The sequence below is a fragment of the Saccopteryx leptura genome, chromosome 1 (genome assembly GCF_036850995.1).
Source record: "Saccopteryx leptura isolate mSacLep1 chromosome 1, mSacLep1_pri_phased_curated, whole genome shotgun sequence".
NCBI lineage: Eukaryota > Metazoa > Chordata > Mammalia > Chiroptera > Emballonuridae > Saccopteryx > Saccopteryx leptura.
The window spans coordinates 157029541-157050701 of NC_089503.1; the positions used below are offsets into that span (position 1 = coordinate 157029541).

The 21161-nt window shown below is 39.6% G+C and overlaps 1 protein-coding gene across 2 annotated transcripts; it reads right to left on the minus strand.

Moving 5' to 3' along the window:
• Positions 1-665: 665 nt before the first annotated feature.
• Positions 666-17671, minus strand: FBXO4 (F-box protein 4). 2 transcript variants are annotated; one of them, XM_066378373.1, is made up of 7 exons: positions 17516-17671; positions 14858-15093; positions 7321-7541; positions 6185-6260; positions 5900-6075; positions 2433-2608; positions 666-1059 (listed from the first exon to the last, which is right to left on the minus strand). In XM_066378373.1, the coding sequence occupies exons 1-7, from the start codon at positions 17624-17626 to the stop codon at positions 970-972; spliced, it is 1086 nt and encodes a 361-aa protein (XP_066234470.1). In that variant the 5' UTR covers positions 17627-17671; the 3' UTR covers positions 666-969. The 2 variants fall into 2 exon arrangements, with proteins under 2 accessions (XP_066234470.1, XP_066234461.1); XM_066378364.1 differs by having other exon boundaries at positions 17438-17671.
• Positions 17672-21161: the final 3490 nt, after the last annotated feature.

Genomic DNA, 21161 nt, shown 5'->3' on the forward strand with positions numbered 1-21161 from the left:
AGTGAAAGGAGCACATTGACCATCTCATTAGCCAAAAGCAAGCCCATAGTTCCCATTGAAATATTGGTCAGTTTGTTTATTTAAATTTACTCATTCTTTATTTTAAATATTGTATTTGTTCCCGTTTTGTTTTTTACTTTAAAATAAGATATGTGCAGTGTGCATAGAGATTTGTTTATAGTTTTTTTTTTATAGTCCGGCCCTCCAACGGTCTGAGGGACAGTGAACTGGCCCCCTGTGTAAAATGTTTGGGGACCCCTGCTCTACGGAGTAGGTCATATGATCATGTAAATCTCTGTGGAATGCTTTCTCTACCTGGTTGGAATAAAATTTGGCTTTAGTACCTTATGAGCTGTCAAAGTTATTTGAAAATATCAAGAACTTCCAGGAAAAGTTATTTTCACTAAACTAGTATTAAATATGATATAAAGTTAATTTCTACTCTTTCAGAAAAGAAAGAAGTTGTATGGCCATAATTTTAAATAAAATTCCAGGATATTTCTGTCTTGTAGTAGTATAATTCATTAAAAATAGATAAAAAGTTTTTTTTCTGAAAACCCATTAAGGACCCTTGAAAAGAACCTACAGAAAGCTTAGCAAATTTGCTATTAGCCTCTAGGGAAATCTTTGGACTGAAAAGAATAGAAACCATAAGGAATGAGAAAAGCACAAACTTGTGTTTTTATCCCAGAATTTAATATTTTTAAAAAGGACGAATATATAAAAATTATCAAGAAATCTTAAAAGATTCATTTTGGGGCTAAATGCTTACTTGAAACGTTTTCTTGTAATTGATTTAAGGTAAAAAAAAAACAAAAATTACATAAAAAAACACAACAGCTATAGCTGTCTAATATGAGGCATATCTACAAAAAGACAGGACAAAATGAGCTGACTGAGCAAGTATTCACATCATGACCTTAGGAACAAGTTTCAAATGGTTTCAGTTCCCAAGGTCTAAAACAAGGATCATCTTGCATGCTTAGATTCAACTTCTTCAAGAATCCACTGAATGCCATTCAAAAAACCCATTAGTGTTTCGGCCTCTGTATCTTGCACCTACAAGCAGATAAGAGAGATCATTATCAGTTAAAATATGAGTCCAAAATCTTATGATTATGAGGGACACTTTTTTAGACACCCCCCCAAAAGGACTAAAAACATCCCAATAAACTTTGGATGAGCCAATCAAGTTTCATCTTCTAGAGAGTTTGGATTAAAAATTATATAACTTCTTATGTCTTATAATTATTACCAATATGAGGTTTATTATTTACCTTTGGGGATGGGAAGATCCACCATTTCCATGACTTGTTTTTGTGTATTAGAAAAAAAAATTCCTACAAAAGATCCGCTTTGAAAACTAAAACACATTTTAATGAACCCAGCTAGTCACCTAATAAATGTGACATCCTGTTGCAAAAATGTTTAAGACTGCCACTCTTGCCTGACCTGTGGTGGCACAGTGGATAAAGCGTCAACCTGGAAATGCTGAGGTCGCCGGTTCGAAACCCTGGGCTTGCCTGGTCAAGGCACATATGGGAGTTGATGCTTCCAGCTCCTCCCCCCTGTCTCTCTCTCCTCTCTCTCTCTCTCTCTCTCTCTCTCTCTCTGTCTCCCTCTCTCTCCTCTCTAAAAAAAAAAAAAAAAAAAAAAGACTGCCACTCTTCCCAATGGTGAACCTAAATTCCCACCCCTCAGGAAGGTACAACTTTATTAGTAGCGTTCAAATTGTGTTCCAGTTTCCAGAGTTCCTTGGAAGGGATAAGAAGAGACAAAAAAGAAAATCTTCTTTTTCACCAAAAGCATTTCCAATATTAATTTTCCTTTATTTTACCTAGGGATTTCATGTAAGGTTTCATTTGATGAAAAGATTCCATGACTAAAATTTAGAGAGCAAGAAATGATAAGATGGAATCTATACTTTTGATGACCCTTAAAGCATAATACATCAATGCTGAAAAAAACAATGATAATGGCATCTTTAAAAAAAAGAAAGAAAACAATACCCAGGCCCTGCCCAGGTAGCTCAGTTGGTTTGAGCGTCATCCTGATACACCAAGGTTGCAGGCTCAATATTCAGTCAGGGCACAGACAAGAATCCACCAAGGAATGCATAAATAAATGGAACAACAAATTGCTGTTCCTCTCTCTCTCTCTCTCTCTCAAATCAATATGTTTTTAAGTTAAAAAAATAAAAAGAATCCCCAGTTACTGTCTCATTGTACCATGACAGGAGAGGCTGACAGGGAGCAAAAGATCAACTAAGACTTATTGACACCAATCAAATATCATCCATCAATTAAGTTATTAAAACTGTCTTCAGAATACTGTTCGGTGTCATCAAAAAAGAATGAGTAGAAAAGAATAAAATCAAATAAAAAGCAGTGAAAAATAAAATAGGAATATTATCACCAAAGATACGAACTTACCATCCATGGGTGGTTTAGATGATTCAGACGCAGCTCATGTGCCAAATAAAAACAGGGCATTCTTTTTACATTTGCTTGAGAAATACAAGATAAAACCAGCATTGGTCTTCCTGAAGATCCAAAAGCTGGGTCTGTCATTGCCATAATACGAGAAAACTCATCTTGCCATTCGTGTCCTAAGGAATGTAGTAAAAAAATCTTAATTTGCGTTACTTGGAACAATTTCTAAAATAATAAAATTAAATTAATATCCAATAAAACAAGGAAACCAAAAAACCACCAGAATCCAAATGTAACAAACTGCCTCTATTGCTTTGTTCATTTACTAATATATACTGCTCATCCCTCAACAACGAGCCCCCCATTATACCCCCTTTACCCTCTCCCCCTGACTCCTTCCCCACCCTTCCCTCTGAGATTTGCTGTCCTGTTATCTGTATCTATGTGTTATGTACATATAATTTCACTAATCCCTTTACCTTCTCTGATCCTGTCCCCTCATCCCCCTTCCCTCTGACAGCTGTCCCTCTGCTCCCCATGACCCTGCCTCTGCCTCTATTCCATTCGTCAGTTCCGTGTTCATTAGATTCCACATATAAGTGATATCATATATTTTTCTTTCTCTGCCTGGCTTATTTCACTTAGGATAATAATCTCCAGGTCCATCCATGCCATCACAAAAGGTAGTATTTCTTTTCCATGACTGCATAGTATTCCATTGTGTATATGTATCACAGCTTTTCACCCACTCGTCCACTGATGGACACTTGGGCCATTGCCAGATCTTGGTTATTGTAAACAATGCTGTAATAAACATAGGAGTGCATATCTTCTTTTGAATCAGTGTTTTGGAATTCTTAGAATATATTCCTAAAAGTGAGATACCTGGGTCAAAAGGCAGTTCCATTTTAAAATTTTGAGGAAATGCCATACTGTTCTCCACAGTGGCTGCACCAGTCTGCATTCCCACCAGCAGTGCAGGAGGGTTCCCTTTTCTCCACAGCACTTATTGTGTGGCGAGGGCCAGCACTTGTTATATGTTGATTTGTTAATGAGAGTCATTATGACAGGTATGAGGTGGTACCACATTATGGTTTTAATTTGCATTCTATGATGATTAGTGACATTGAACATTTTTTCATATGCTTATTGGCCATTTGTATGTCCTCTCTGGAGAAGTGTACATTCAGTTCCTTTGCCCATTTTTAATTGGATGATTTACCTTCCTGCTGTTGAGTTTTAGAAGTTCTTTATAAATTTTGGCTATTAACCCCTTATCAGACAGGTGTATTGGTAAATACGTTCTCCCATTGTATGGGCTATCTTTTTATTTTGTTAATGGTGTCTTTTTCTGTGCAAAAGCTTTTTAGTTTCATATAGTCCTATTTGTTTATTTTGTCCTTTATTTCACTTGCCTGTGGAGATATATTGGAAAAAATATTGCTACAAGAGATATTGGAGAATTTACAGCCTATGTTTTCTTCCTAGATTTTAATGGTTTCACCACTAACATTTAAGTCTTTTATCCACTTTGAGTTTATTTTTGTGAATGGTGTGAGTTGGTAGTCTAGTTTCATTTTTTTGCATATACTTGTCCAATTTTTCTAACATCATTTATTAAAGAGCCTGTCTTTACTCCATTGTATACTCTTGTCCTCTTTGTCAAATATCAATTGACCATAAAGGTGTGGGTTTATTTCTGGGTTCTCTGTTCTGTTCCATTGATCTGTATGCCTGTTCTTATGCCAGTACCAAGCTGTTTTGATTACAATGCCCTTGTAGTATAACTTGATATCAGGAAGTGTGATACCTCCCATTTTGTTCTTCATTTTCAAGATTGCTGAGATCGTTCGGGTTCCTTATTGGTTCCATATAAATTTTTGGAATAGTTCTAAATCTGTGAAGTATGTCATTGGTATGTGTATTATAAATTTTTAATGTAATGATTGATGTTTTATGTAGAACAATAGAGACTTACAAGAATTTACTCCTGAAAATGGATGTGCTTCTTCTATTAACCCATTACTGCAGTAGGTCAAGTCCAACTATTTAGTAGTTAAGCTGGATTTGGCTTTTATTATTATAATTAATTTTAGTGGACCTTAAACTTTAAATTCTTTCAGCAAAAGGCTGCCGCTCCCTTGTTCTGAGTGAAAACAAATATTATATACAGTGGTAGTTTGATATACGAATTTAATTTGTTCTGTAACCGAGCTTGTAAGTCAGTCAACTCGTATATCAAACTGCCGATACTGGACCCATGCACCAACGTGCCAACTAGCAGCAGCTTCCCGAATCACGACTCGGATCTCGAACAAAAATACGGACTGAGTCACAGCTCGTATCTTTAAAAAAAAAAAAAAAAAAAAAAAATTTGTATGTTGGTTTGTTCGTATCTCAAGGTACCACTGTATTTATGCCCTACCATTTTCACAGGGATTTGAGGAAGAAGAAATTACAACACCAGCTTTGGCCCCAAAATATTTTGATTTCTTGACTATAGTATAAACCACTGTGAATGGCAATTGTTCAGAATATTCTTAACTAATCTACTTAATTAAACATTCCACCTCACACATCTTTTATCTGGGTAATTAAAACAAAGGTAAAAACTTTCAGTTATCCGCATAAAATCTTTGAATAGGGCTAGCAACAGACAAAAATTTTAGCAATAACAAAAAGTACAGAAGCATATAACAAAAAACAACATATAGTTATAGTATCAAATTTTGGTATGCATCAAAATTCTGTGGGCACTTATTAAAAACAAAAAGAAAGATGCCCAAGACACAATCCAAATGCATGTGTCATAATCTACCAGGACAGGAAATCAGGCAGGTGTTTTCAACAAGCTCCCTAGGTGACCCAAATGCACACCAAGGTTTGAGAACCCACTATTAACTAATCGTCATGGAATCACATTGATAAAATTAACCACCATAGTCTTAAGAAGCCACATAAAGCCTAAAAACCTATTTTTTATTTTCTTTACAAAACAAGTGTTTTTATTTATTTATATCTTTATTTTTTTTAACTAGAAAGAGAGAGACAGACAGATAGGAAAGGAGAGAGATGAGAAGTATCTACTAGTAGTTGTGGCATTTTAGTTGTTCATTGATTGTTTATTGTTTCTCATATATGCTTTGATTGGGGGGCTCCAGCTGAGCCAGTGATCCCTTGCTCATGCCAGTAATCCCTTGCTCAAGCCAGCGACTTCAGGCCTAAGCTAGAACCTTTGGGCTCAAGCCAGCAACCATGGGGTCATGTCTATGATCCCATGCTCAAGCCGGCAACTCAGTGCTCAAGCTGGTAAGCCCGTGCTCAAGACAGATGAGCCCACGCTCAAGCTGGCGACCTCAAGAGTTTTGAACCTGGGTCCTCAGCATCCTAGATCAACACTCTATTGCACCACCATCTGGTCAGCGGCAAAGCAAGTGTTTTTAAACATAAATTTAAATAATGCTTACTTTTCTGAGCTTCAGCATTTGCAACATAGATGAATCCATCAACAACTTCACACACCTTCTGAATCTGTGGAATTACGCTATACCGGCTTCCCTGCTGATCATCCCCTTCATTCTGCAGGCTGAACATCTTGTTAACTGCACTTGTATGCTCTTCTCTTGCTCTATCTCTTTCCTTTCTATAAGAAAAATGTAAACATAAAACAAAAACAGATACTAAACAGACTACCTCCCCCTAAAATTCTCTAGTCCTAAGTCTCAAGTAACTCTCCAAGTAAGAAGCCTTACCTGGTAGTTGAATATAATACCAGAATGTTGAACTTCTGTTGGCTGTTCAACTGAAAATTGACTCCAGATCCAATACCTAAAGGAGAAAATTACAGTTATCAAAAAAAGTCATTAATAAAGACAGAAAAGAATCAGAGTAAAAAAATTACCCAGAAATGAAAAAAATGTATGAAAAGTGTTATAGTTTGAATTAAAATGAAATGTCTGTGTTAATAAAAAGATGCTGCTTGCAATTTTCACTCACATAGTAATAAAAATACAAGAACAAATAACTGCTAGGTTTATAACATTCCTTTTCATGTCATCATTATATTCATTAACTTTATCATAATAACAGTAGCAGCTGTATTATAACCTCAAGACTAAAACTCATTTTCATATTTTTATGTTTCTCATTCCATGTACACACACACAATAAAATAGCTTCCCCCACAACCCTCCCAAAACTGTTTTTAAATTGATATGGAGTCACCAATAGCAACTTAGAAAATTGAAAAAATATGGCAGATAATTGAAATTTGGAATTAGACTGGATTGGAATCTTGCATTTGCCACATACAGCCATGTTTTTGTGAGCCTCAGTTTTGTCATAAAAGTATAGAAATAATAGATACTTCTTAGGGAATGAGATTACACATGTAAAACTATTAGAGTTTAAAGTTACTGTATTTCATTACATCAAAGAATTAAAAAAAAATTCTATTTAACATTAGCATCAAACTCAAAGTGTTAAATTATTATGCACTGGCCTGACCATGTGGTGGTGCAGTGGATAGAACATCGGACTGGGACGCGGAGGACTCAGGTTTAAAACTCCGAGGTCACTGGATTGAGTGCAGGCTCATAGCTTGGGTGCGGGGTTGCTGGTTTAGCATGGGATCATAGACATGACCCCATGGTCGTTGGCTTGAGCCCAAAGGTCCCTGGCTTGAAGCCCAAGGTCGCTGGCTTAAGCAAGGGGTCAGTCGCTCTGCTGTAGCTCCCCCATCAAGGCACATACGAGAAAGCAATCAATGAACAAAGGTGCAGCAATTGATGCTTCTCATCTCTCTCCCTTCCTGTCTGTCTCTCTCTGACTCTTGTTCTGTCTCTGTCAAAAAAAAGTTATTATGCACTGAAAATTAATATGAATTTACCATCAATTTGCCTCTGAGGCAAACCAGCTGTTGGGCAAAGTTCCTCAGAAGACATCAAGCTCAACACCAAAGATGTATTCAGTTCTTCCAAACCTGGTCCAAACATAGCAAATCGTGGTTCATTCTGAATGATCAATGAGTGTAAAAATGAAGTCACTGCTCCATACATAGGTCGGCTAGATTTCAAGGATCTTCTTGTATATGGACAACACATTTTATAGCTGTATAAAATTATCACAATTAGAAAATTAACACAGAAAAAACTTAGCCATTTATTCATTCAACAATGTATAATTTATTGAGAATTGCTAGATACAAGGGATACAATGATTATATAGTTCCAATTCTCATGGAGGACAGTGGAGGACGACAAACCATTATAATATGTATTCCAAGTGCCATGACAGAAAAAGGCATTATGGGAGTACTTGTGATTCAGAAATTCTTCGCCCAAAAGTGATTACTTATTTTCTAATGTTTTGCTTAGATTCTCTCATGAAACATTTGGTCTAACATTTGTTTCAATGTTTAAAATTCACTATAAAGAGCAGTGATTCTCAACAGGGGGAGATTTTGCTCCTCAACGCTCACACTCCAAGGAACATTTAGCAATGTCTGGAGACATTTTTGTCATTACAACAGGGGCTAGTGCAGTGGTAGTCAACCTGGTCCCTACTGCCCACTAGTGGGCGTTCCAGCTTTCATGGTGGGCAGTAGCGGAGCAACCAAAGTATAAATAAAAAGATAGATTTAACTATAGTAAGTTGTTTTATAAAGATTTATTCTGCCAAACTTAGCGAAAATCCGACATAAAGTACTTGGTAAGTAATTATTATTATATGCTTTAACTTGCTGTAACTCTGCTTTATAAATTTTATAAAGTTACTTCCCTACTTTATAAATCACATTACTGTGGAACCGGTGGACGGTTAGCAAATTTTACTACTAACAGAGATACAAAAGTGGGTAGTAGGTATAAAAAGGTTGACTACCCCTGGGCTAGTGGGTTGGTGCTACTGGCATCTAGTAGGTAGGGAGGCCAGGGATATCTCAAATCTCCTATAATGCATAGGACAGTTCTCAGAACATCTAGTCCAAAATATCAATAGTGCCAAGATTGAGAAACACTGCACTAAAGATAAACTACCCAAAAAGGTAGCATAAATGTTCCTATAGGTTAAAAATATATATATCACTAAATTTCTTAGGTTCTCTTATTAACAGCCTCAAGTGTAACAGTTCAGTAAGTGATAAATACACAGGGAGGCTCAAATATTTCTTACAGATAACCTAGCAAACTAAGATTCATGTAAAAGAAACAATGCAGTTTCTTTCAATAGCTATACATTTCTAAACTAGCAATTTTATATGCTATCAAAATGAAAATAAAGTTACACAAATCAAAATAAAACCTAAACCCTATGACTAAATCAAGATGGTTAAGACAATGATTAATCCAACAAGATAATCATCTTTATTTAGGAACCTGTAATCCAAGAAGGAAAAACATCAACTTTGAAGGTAGGTAGATCTGGCCAAGCCTCCCCACATTAATTAGTTACATAAGCCACTTATAGTCTGAACTTCAGTTTTCCCAACTGCATTATTTGAGCAACAACAATCAACCTACAGTCATCAGAATCAAATACAATTGTATTTGACCACAAAAGGCAGTTGCTCTGATTATTACTATTCCCTGGGGAAAATCTGGTTTCATAGCATCAGATCTACTTGGAGCTATGATTTGTTGTCAAACAATACAGAGGTTAACACCATGCAAGTGAGAGTACAGTAGCATTTGTTGAAATTTTATGCAGCAAAATATGTGCATTTGAATCAAGCAGTCTCACAAGATGATGCAATGTCATCTGGACTGCAATTAGGAAACATTCTGAATAACAAAATAAAATATGGAAAAAAATCTTTTATGTAGCTAGTAAATATAGCACAAAATCAATTCTTAAAATTTTTTCCTTTTTATTGTTTATTGGGGTCACACTGGTTAACAAAATTATACAACTTGCAGGTGCACAATTTTACAACACATCACCTGTACACTGTATTGTATGTTCACCACCCCAAGTCAAGTCTCCCTTTAACACCATTTATCCCGCCTACACCCTCTCCTCCACCTCCCCCCACGTTCCCTCCCTCTGGTAATCACTACACTGTAGTCCTTGTTCATGAGCTTTTCTCTTTTTTTTCTCTATCCCCCCCCCACACACACCTCCATCAAGCACCACCACTCCCCAACACCTGTCAGCCTGCTCTACATCTATGAGTCTGTCTCTCTTGATTGTTAGTTCACTTTGTTCATTAGATTCCACATATGGATAAAGTCATATGGTACTTGTCTTTCTCTGTCTGGCTTATTTCACTAGCATAATGCTCTCCAGGTCCATCCATCCTGTTGCAAAGGGTAAAATTTCCTACTTTTTATGGCCATGTAGTATTCCATTGTGTAAATGTACCAAAGCTTTTCAATCCATTCATCTACTGATGAACACCTGGGCTGCTTCCACATCTTGGCTATTGTAAAGAACACTGCAATGAACATAGGGTTGAATATATTCTTTTGAATTTGTGTTTCAGGTTTGTTCAGATAAATTCCCAGAAGTAGAATCACTGGGTCATAAAGCAGTTCCATTTTTAATTTTTTGAGGTAACTCCATACTGTTTTTCACAGTGGCTGTACCAGGCTGTCTTCCCACCAACAGTGCACAAGGGTTTCCTTTTCCCAGATTGTCAGCAACACTTGCTGTTTGTGAATTATTTGATGATAACCAGTCTGACAGGTGTGAGGTGATATCTGTGGTTTTAATTCACATTTCTCTGATGATTAGTGATGTTGAGCACCTTTTCATATGTTTATTGGCCATTTGTATGTCTTCTTTGGAAAAGAGTCTATTTAGGCCTTTAGCACATTTCTTAACTGAATTGTTTTTTGTGTGTGGTATTTTGTGGGGGTTTTTGGTGTTGAGTTTTTTAAGTTCTTTATAAATTTTGGAATACTAACCCTTTATCTGACATATTATCAAATATTTTTTCCCATTCAGGGGGTTCTTTTTACTTTGTTGATGGTTTCCTTTGCTGTGCAAAATTTTTTAGTTTGATGTTGTCCCATCTGTTTATTTTTTCTTTTGTTTCTCTTGCCCAAGGAGATAAATCAGAAAAAAATATTGCTACGAGAGCCTGACTAGGTAGTGGCTCAGTGGATAGAGTGTTGGACTAGGATGCAGAGGACCCAGGTTCGAGACCCCGAGGTCGCCAACTTGAGCGCGGGCTCATATGGTTTGAGCAAAAGCCCACCAGCTTGAACCCAAGGTCGCTGGCTCCAGCAAGGAGTTACTCAGTCTGCTGAAGGCTCGCGGTCAAGGCACATATGAGAAAGCAATCAATGAACAACTAAGGTGTTGCAACGTGCAATGAAAAACTAATGACTGATGCTTCTCATCTCTCTGTTCCTGTCTGTCTGTCCCTGTCTATCCCTCTCTGACTCACTCTCTGTCTCTGTAAAAAATAAAATAAATAAATAAATAAATAAATAGAAAAAAAATATTGCTATAAGAAATGTCCAAGATTCTACTGTCCATGTTGTCTTCTATGATTTTTATAGTTTCAAGTCTAGCATTTAAGTTTTCAATCCATTTTAAGTTTACTCTTGTGTATGGTATAAAAAAGTGGTGTGGTCTAGTTTCATTATTTTGCATATATCTATCCAATATTCCCAACACCATTTATTGTATGTTTTTGCCTCCTTTGTCAAATATGAGTTGACTCTAAAAGTGTGGGATTATTTCTGGGCTTTTTATTCTGTTCCATTGATCTATATGTCTGCTTTCTACCAGTATTATGCTGTTTTGATTACTTTGTGGTATAGTTTAATATCAAGTAATATGATTCCTACAACTTTGATCTTCCTTCTCAAGATAGCTCTTGCTACTTGGGGTCTTTTGTGGTTCCATATAAATTTTTGTAATACTTGCTCTAGTTCTATAAAATATACCATTGGTATCTTGATAAGAATTAGGCTGAAGCTATCTATTGTTTTGGGTAATATGGCATTTTAATGATATTAATTCTTCCTATCCACGAACACAGTATATGCTTCCACTTATTTGTATATTCTTTGATTTAGTTTTTCAGTGTCTCAGAATTTTCTGAGCATAGGACTTTTACATTCTTGATTAAATTTTTTCCAGGCATTCTATTCTTTTTGAAGTAATTGTGAATGGAATTTTCTTTTTTTTTTATTGATTTTAATTTATGTTTACATAGATTCTAGTGTTGCCCCAAATGTATCTCCCCCATATTCCCCTTAACATCTCCCTGCCCCCCTCCCAATAACACCCTCCTTCCTTCCCTTCAGGTTTATCCCATCCTATCATCCCCTTTCCCTCTTTCCTCTTTTCCTCTGGTCCTTTTGATCTCTCCATTTTTCAGTTCACATTGTTCACTGGATTCCTCAATGAGTGAGGTCATATGATATTTTTCTTTTTCTGCCTGGCTTATTTCACTTAACATACAAATGGAAGCATATACCGTGCTCATGGTTAGGAAGAATAAACATCATTAAAATGTCTATATTACCTAAAGCAATTTATAAATTCAATACAATACCAATTAAAATACCAATGACATACTTCAAAGATATAAAGAAAATATTCCAAAAATTTATATGGAACCAAAAAAGAACATGAATAGACTCAGCAATCTTGAAAAGGAAGAATAAAGTGGGAGGTATCACACTTCCTAATATCAAGTTATATACTCCATTGTAAGCAAAACAGCTTGGTACTGGCATAAGAAAAGGCATATAGATCAATGGAACAGAACAGAGAACCCAGAAATAAACCCACAGCTCTACGGACAACTGATATTTGACAAAGGAGGTAAGAGCATACAATGGAGTAAAGACAGCCTCTTTAATAAATGTGTTGGGAAAATTGGACAGCTACCTGCTAAAAAATAAAACTAGCCTGACCTGTGGTAGCGCAGTGGATAAAGCGTCGACCTGGAAATGCTGAGGTTGCTGGTTCGAAACCCTGGGCTTGCCTGGTCAAGGCACATATGGGAGTTGATGCTTCCAGCTCCTCCCCCCCTTCTCTCTCTCTGTCTCTCCCTCTCCTCTCTAAAATGAATAAATAAATAAAAATTTAAAAAAAATAAAAAATAAAAAAAAATAAAACTAGACCACCAACTTATACCATGCACAAAAAAAAACTCAAAATGGATAAAAGATTTAAATGTAAGCCATGAAACCATAAGCATCTTAGAAAAAAACATAGGCAGTAAGCTCTCCGACATCTTTAGCAGCAATATATTTGCTGATTTATCTCCACGGGATTGTTTTCTTAGTTTCCCTTTCTGATAGTTCATTATTGATGTATAGAAATATAACTGATTTATGGATATTTATTTTGTGTCCTGCTATTTTACTGAATTCATTTATCAGTTCTACTAATTTTTTTGGTAGAATTTTTAGGGTTCTCTATATACAGTATCATGTCATCTGCAAATAATGACAGTTTTAGTTCTTTCCAATTTAGATACCTTTTATTTCTTCTTTTCTGATACAGCAAAATTATTCTTAACTGAAGCACAAATATCTTTTTCTCTCTCTTTTTTTTTTTTTTCGTATTTTTCTGAAGCTGGAAATGGGGAGAGACAGTCAGACAGACTCCCGCATGCGCCCGACCAGGATCCACCTGGCACGCCCACCAGGGGGCGACGCTCTGCCCACCAGGGGGCGATGCTCTGCCCCTCCGGGGCGTCGCTCTGTCACGACCAGAGCCACTCTAGCGCCTGGGGCAGAGGCCAAGGAGCCATCCCCAGCGCCCGGGCCATCTTTGCTCCAATGGAGCCTCGCTGCGGGAGGGGAAGAGAGAGACAGAGAGGAAGGAGAGGGGGAGGGGTAGAGAAGCAGATGGGCGCTTCTCCTGTGTGCCCTGGCTGGGAATTGAACCCGGGACTTCTGCACGCCAGGCCGATGCTCTACCACTGAGCCAACCGGCCAGGGCTGGTATTTTTCTGAAGTTGGAAATGAGGAGGCAGTCAGACAGACTACCGCATGCGCCCAATGGGGATCCACCCAGCACGCCCACCAGGGGGTGATCCGCCCATCTGGGGCATTGCTCTGTTGCGACCAGGGCCATTCTAGCGCCTGAGGCAGAGGCCACAGAGCCATTCTCAGCGCCCGGGCCATCTTTGCTCCAATAGAGCCTTGGCTGCAGGAGGGGAAGAGACAGAGAGGAAGGAGAGAAGGAAGGGTGGAGAAGCCAATGGACACTTCTCCTGTGTGCCCTGGACAGGAATCGAACCCGGGACTCCCGCACACCAGGCCAACGCTCTACCACTGAGCCAACCGGCCAGGGCCAGCACAAGTATCTTTTAATTTTACTTTAATAATGCCTTAAAGTTGGGCTCTCAATAAAGCAGGCTACATCCAGATCCAATGACATTTTCTGTTTTTAAGGTAGCACGATGGAGATCCAATCTGAACAGTCTCTTATGAGCTATATGATCTTAGGCAAATCTATAACCACTCTGAACCTCAGTTCCACCTTCATAAGACAAGGATAATACCTTCTTATTGTATTGGGTGAACATTTAAAAAGTAAACATATACAAAGCAACCCTCATAGATTCAGTTGCTCAATAACATTAATTTCTTGGCCCTGACCAAGCAGCTGTTGGTTAGAGCATCATCTCAATATGCCAAGGTTGCCAGTTAGGGAACATATAAGAATCAATGAATGAATGCACAAATAAGTGGAACAACAAATCAATTGTTTCTCTCTTTCCTTCTTGCTCCCTTCCTCTCTCTAACATCAGTAAATAAAAATTAAAAAAAAACCCTTTGTGGTGTGTTGCTCTCCAGGCGACCCCACAGATTAAACAAAACCAATTCTCTCACCTACATTATATTTTAAAATGTCAATGCTTTAGTGCAGTAAGAAAATCTTCCCTGGCAGGATGGATGAGTGGATAGAAAGTCATCCGGGCATGCCAAGGTTGTGGGTTCAATCTCTGATAAGGGCATGTAGGAAAAGCAATCAATGAGTGCACAACTAATTAGAATATGAATTGATGTTTCTCTCTTTCTCCTCCTCCTTCTTTCCCTTCCTTTCTTTCTCTCTCTCTCAAAATCAATGGAAAAAAATTTTTTTAATTTATTTCCTAGAACCTTGAGAATGGTTTTCTCCCTGCAAAGAATTGCCCTCTGATCTCTGGCCATTCCTTTTCTGGATATGAAAAGTATTTACTATTTAACAAAATGACAAATGTTCTAAAGATAATGAAAAATACTAGGAAGCGTTTCATATCTTCTTATATGAACTATCTATATTTATTCAAATACCCTGGCCTGGGTCAGGCTCCGGGAAACAACAAAATGAAGTCATTTTAACTTAACCCCCAATTTTCACAAAAAACACTTAGACCCCAAATCTATTAAACAAATTCGTAGAAGTATTACTGAGTTATAATATAGTCAATTTTAGTATTTTCTCTTTAATTCATAAAACTAGATACTTACACTGCCATATAGTCAAAAAATGCACCATCGTTGACTTCAGATACAGGCTTTTTTAGAAAGTCCAGATCTGGAAGAGACTTCCAGTCAACAGAAGACCAAGAAGGAAGATCTCGCAGCAGAAAATACCTCCACAGAATTGGATCCTGTACAGTTTCATTCCAATAATGACTTGTACTTCCTAACTGACACAGATCATGAGGTGAAAGAAATGACAAAATATATAGCTGTACATCGATCTGAAACAGAGGAAAGCAGTAAGTAGGTAAAGAGGTGAATAATTTATCTTGGAAATTGTTTTCTGATAATAAATTAGGAAAATGATGATTATTATACTAGGAAGCCAAAGGTCACCTGAACAATGTCTTAATTAAATCTATCACGATAAGTAACAAAGAACTATAATACTAGATAACCAAAGAACAACTTAATAGTCAGTATTTCAATTAAATCTAATAGTCTGAAGTTCTTTTCCAACCATCAGGACAGAATTATAACTGAACACTTCATTTTAGACACATTGAAACATTCCTGAAAAACCATCCATTGTTTTAGCGTTTTTCGAGCAAATAATCTCTTTCTTTAATTTCTTTTCACGTCTATTTTGCCACATCATTTGAGTAAATTACTTAAAGGAAATAATTTATTCTTCAAAATACAGTGTGTCCGTAAAGTCATGGTGCACTTTTTTGACCAGTCACAGGAAAGCAATAAAAGACGATAGAAATGTGAAATCTGCACCAAATAAAAGGAAAACTCTCCCAGTTTCATACCTATTCAGTGCAGTTCAATGTGGGCTCACGCACAGATATTTAAGGGCTCCTAAGGTAGCTATCCCGTATAGCCTCTACAGACTCATCGCTGACTGATGGCCTACCAGAACAGGGTTTCTCCACCAAACTGCCGGTTTCCTTCAACTGCTTATCCCACTGAGTAATGTTATTCCTATATGGTGGCACTTCGTTATAAACGCGCTGATATTCACGTTGCATTTTGGTCACGGATTCGAATTTAGCAAGCCACAGAACACACTGAACTTTCCTCTGTAGCGTCCACAGCTCGACTGGCATGGCCGTGGGCTGCTCCGCTGTATACACGGTGTTACATCATCATCTGCGCATGCGCACATGCTGCCACATCACCCTACAGAAACTGGGAGGGTTTTCCTTTTATTTGGTGCAGATTTCACATTTCTATCGTCTTTTGTTGCTTTCCCGTGACCGGTCAAAAGTGCACCATGACTTTACGGACACACTGTAAACCTTTATCGCCTGACCAAGCAGTGGCACAGTGGATAGAGGGTCAGACTGGGACGCCAAGGACCCAGGTTCAAAACCCAAAGGCCGCAGGAAAAGCAATCAATGAGTGCACAACTAACTGGAACAATAAATTGAGGCTTCTCTCTCTCCTCCTCCTCCTCCTCCTTTCCCTTCCTTTCTTTCTCTCTCTCTCAAAATCAATGGGAAAAAAATTTGTTTTACACCAATTTGAGAGCAAGGTCACTGGCTTGAGCATGGGATCATAGACATGACTCCATGACATTGGCTTGAGCCCAAAAGTCACTGGCTTGAAGCCCAAGGTTACTGGCTTGAGCAAGGGGTCACTGGCTCTGCTGTAGCCACCCCCTACCCCAATCAAGGCACATGTGCGAGAGCAATTAGTGAACGAAGAAGCCCCAACGAAGAATTGGTGCTTCTCATCTCTCTCCCTTCCTGTCTGTCCCTACCCCTTTCTCTCTCTCTCTCTGTCTGTCACAAAAGAATAAAAATAAATAAACTTTACCAAGCAAACTTCTGATTTTATCGTTAGATGAAAGTAAAGAGTAAACCTGTCATCTGAGTTCCTCTATAAAACCTACTGAATTATTTCCAAGGGCCTGTACAGGCACAGGGAGAAATTGGGAGACCTCCCAAGCCTGCCCTTCCCCATTTCCGATGGACTTCGGAGCGAGGTGTCACTAGTCCAAAAAGTCCAGATGAAGTACTGAATTTTAACAATTTTGGAGAATTTCTCCTCTCTCTCCATTTTCCCATCTACCCGACAGGCTTGTCACTTCTGCCCAGCTGAGTGGAAGTGCTGTTACTGGGGTGTCCGCGGACCCCGCCGCGACCCGCGGGGGCAGAGCCTGGGTGACACCCACATGATTCCGGACCCCAGCCCGGGGGGGAGCAGCAGAGAGTGCGGACGCACACGCTGTCCCTCGCCCATCGGCACGTCTGCAGTGTCTCCTTCTGACCCCAGCCTGATGCTCAGGGTGTCCCGACCCCGAGACCGTGTGGGGTGGAGAACCCAAGGGCGGCCCGGCGGCGGACCTGGGCGCGCCCCGGCTGCGGACCTGGGCGCGCCCCGGCTGCGTTTCGCTGCGACCTTCGGCCCGGCTGCGGAGCACACAGATCAGCGCCGGGGCGTCTCAGGCCATCTGCTGCTCCCAGGATACGACACCACCGCAACGATGGCAGGGACGGGCCCACGCACCGCCGGGGCGCCGGGAGGTCCGCAGGCTTCTGGGGGTCGCGGGGGCGAGGCACCCCTCCAGGCCCAGCCCGGCCCCTCGGGGCGCCGCGGCCGGCGGCCAACGCTCACCGGCAGCCGCGTCAGCGCGCTGAGCTCCTCTTCCGCCTCCTCCCGGGGGGCGCTCGGAGCCGCACGCTCCTTGCTCACCGACTGCCAGAAGCTCCTCCAGCCGCTGACGATGGCCGCCTCCAAGCGACCCCAGTCGCTGTGGTACGGCTGAGGGGAGCCGCACCCGCTGCGGGGGTCCCTTCCAGCCATGGCCGACCGCGCCGCGCATGACGTGCCGCAGGGCCACGCCCCCGACGCCCCGCCTCCAGGCACCCCGACGCCCTGCCCTCCAGGCTCGGCCGGCCAATAGAGCCGCGAAGAGGACGGAGGGGTGGCAGGAGTTCGGAACCGCCCTCGGAGCTCCCGCCCACGGCCCCTATTCCCTTCACTGCAGACCTCACCCACGCAAACCTCACCATGGCTATACAATCTCTTGACCCTTGTAACGTTGTTCCTTGACCCAGGATGTTCCATTCGTTTCCGCTCCGCCTGGGCCGCATTCCTACGTGTTCCATAGTCGGCCCTCCTCTACTTTCTGGGGCTTGCTGCTCGGCATCTGCTGCGGGTTTTGGTTGGTTGTTTTCGGTCCCCAATTAGATCATTTGTTTTCTTGGGGATTAACAGAATTTGAGAATAGAGAGGTGGCCAGAAGCCCGATCATAAAAGACCTTGTACCAAAATGAGGAGTCTTGGTCCACTATTTAGAAATAAAAGTGCACTTAAAAAAATGCTGAACATATTTCATAAAGGGGAGCAGAATGCGGCTAGAAAAGAAACCAGGTACAGTACTGTTGAAATCTTACCAGTGAGTTTATCTCTCAAAACGTGTCCATTCTACTCCCTTAGTCTGGCCTTACTTTGAAAGGGGCTTTAGAAGACCACAGCCCACATTACAAGGCGATTATATTGAAATGGGCATGGTCTCTATTGATAGGAAGTATACAACTACTTATTATTTAGTACTATTTCAAATAGATTACATCGCTTAATCTAATCCAAAGAATACTTTGCACAAAATGTTCTTAGAGGATACTATAATTTAAAACCTTCAGGATTGCCTGACCAGGCGGCGGCGCAGTGGCTAGAGCATCAGACTGAGATGCAGAGGACCCAGGTTCGAGACCCCGAGGTTGCCAGCTTGAGCACGGGCTCATCTGGTTTGAGCAAAGCTCACCAGGTTGTACCCAAGGTCGCTGGCTCGAGCAAGGGGTTACTCAGTCTGCTGTAGCCCCACGGTCAAGGCACATATGCGAAAGCAATCAATGAACAACTAAGGTGTCGCAACAAAGAACTGATGATTGATGCTTCTCATCTCTCTCCATTCCTGTCTGTCCCTATCTATCCCTTCTTCTGACTCTGTAAAAAAAAAAAAAAAAAAAAACCTTCAGGATTATTCAAAAAAAGAGAGCAAGACGACATTATTCATTACCATGCAGTAAGAAAAGTACACCCCAATAAAAGTAACCCAATGGTTTTAAAGTTCCATTCTTAAGAATAAACATAATAGTCACATAGATCTCTACATAATCTGCTTCCAACTCACTATCAACCAGTAATTACAATACTTACAATATCCAGGACATCTAATTATCCATTCTGTTTGTGAAAACATTCAAATACGGAAATTCTAAATTTCACAATCTATCTCTGTCCTCCATTGTTTTATCTGAATTTTCAAAATATTCTCTCACATATATAACCCTAATCACTGATTAAAAAATTAATACCATTTTAATAGTCTTCATAATATAAGACAGGATAAGCAACTTCATAAAACTACCAGTCTTTAAGGATCATGATAGGCTATAGGGAATATATACATAAATTGTGTGTAGGTATACAAATATTTAATATATATTCACCTCTACTTCTCTATATATCTGCACATCACAAGTGCTTAATGCCTAATAGTGGACACTTAATGCTTACTGGCTTGAATTTACACTTCAAAAGTAAGTATTTGGGGGTCTAAATGTGAAACAACAGAAATCCAATAAAGCCCAATAACTGCAGTTTGTAAAACCTCAATTTAAAGCTTCATTTTTCTTATATGCCATTGCTAGCAGCCAATAACCAATCCAACTGCATGCTTAGTTCTGTGAGGCTATCCAGACAAGATAAAGAACCATGAGTTCATTAACTATGTAGCATTTCTCCTCAGTCTCTAGGAGCAAGAAAGAAGTAGCACAAGGGAGAAAAATGCCAGTTCAAGTATGAAGCAGTGGAATGATTCTCGGCTCTCTTAATAAGAAGTATGAATATTTGTAAGTAAATGGGTTAGAATAATTTTTTATTATGAAAAATTTTGAACATACGTAGGAGAGTGAATATAATGAAATGTCATGTAACCACTAGATAAGATTTAACAGATAACATGAGTGGTAGAGTGTCGGCCTGGCGTGCGGAAGTCCTGGGTTCGATTCCCGGCTAGGGCACATAGGAGAGGCGCCCATCTGCTTCTCCACCCCTCCACCTCTCCTTCCTCTCTGTCTCTCTCTTCCCCTCCCGCAGCTGAGGCTCCGTTGGAGCAAAGGATGGCCCGGGCGCTGGGGATGGCTCCGTGGCCTCTGCCCCAGGCACTAGAGTGGCTCTGGTCGCGGCAGAGCGATGCCCCGGATGGGCAGAGCATCGCCCCCTGGTGGGCGTGCCGGGTGGATCCCGGTCGGGCGCATGCGGAAGTCTGTCTGACTGCCTCCCCATTTCCAGCTTCAGAAAAATACAAAAAAAAAACAAACAAAAAGAACCAGACAACATGGTCAATCTTTCTCCATTATTGTCTCCGCCTAGTATATACACCCCCAAATCTGGATTACTTTTAAGCAAATCCCAGACATATTTCATATCCAAATATCTCTATATGTTGCTAAAAAAAAAAAAAAGTATCCTAATCCTAACTGTACCATGACAAACCTAAACAGTTTTCTTTAAAATCAATAAATATCTGGTCAGTGTTTAATTTTCCCATCTACTTTGAAAATAATTTTTATGTTTGGTTTGTTCGAATTATAACCCAAACAAGTTCCACATGTTGCATTTGGTTAACATATTTCTAAAACCTTTTCATCCTATTGGTTCCCTGTCCTTTCTCACCCCTCACAATTTGTTAAACTAGGTTGGTCTTTCTGGGCTTTCAGGACCCTACTCTAGACTTTGATGGCATCTCAGTGGTGTCCTTAACAGATTCCTCCATCCCGGACTTGATCAAATTTAGGTTTTGTAAATATTCCATAAGTGGTGTTCTGTACTTAGATGGGGAGTCACAAGCCATTCTTAATGTTCAAACTGATGGTTTCAAAAACCTGATCCACTATCCAATTCCCCATAAGCTTTTCACCTCAAGGATACAGCCATTTTCAATGCTTATTTGTTTACAAGTTGTAAATGTTACTATTCTAATTTTGTAACTCCTTTTATTTGATGGATTAAAGAAAAATTGTCCCTCATCAACTGTTGCATTGCCTTGCCCAAGATCGAGAATCAGCCTTATTTCCTGGGAGCCCTGGTTCATTTCAATGGGAAATGATATTTGGACATTATTTAGCAACCTTTGTATAAAAAGAAAATATGAGTTCATACTGTCAATTCCCATTCAAATGTGAAATTACAGGATATTTACTGACCTTCTTTGATTTTATATTAGTCTCTTTTCTCTGAAAATTTTTTTCTGAAAAATTCTAATTACATTAGCATGGTTATTGATATAATTATTGAGGAGTTAGATTTGACTAGTTTAATATAAGCAACA

What these genes read in the sequence shown, in the direction of transcription:
- FBXO4 (XM_066378364.1), bottom strand. Translation starts at nt 17,626, where the DNA reads ATGGCTGGAAGGGACCCCCGCAGCGGGTGCGGCTCCCCTCAGCCGTAC. An exon ending in GCCTCAGAGGCAAATTGATG is followed by an intron (nt 6,261 to 7,320) that starts GTAAATTCATAT and finishes TTTCTCCTTTAG; the next exon opens with GTATTGGATCTGGAGTCAAT. An exon ending in AAATGCTGAAGCTCAGAAAA is followed by an intron (nt 2,609 to 5,899) that starts GTAAGCATTATT and finishes TACATTCCTTAG; the next exon opens with GACACGAATGGCAAGATGAG.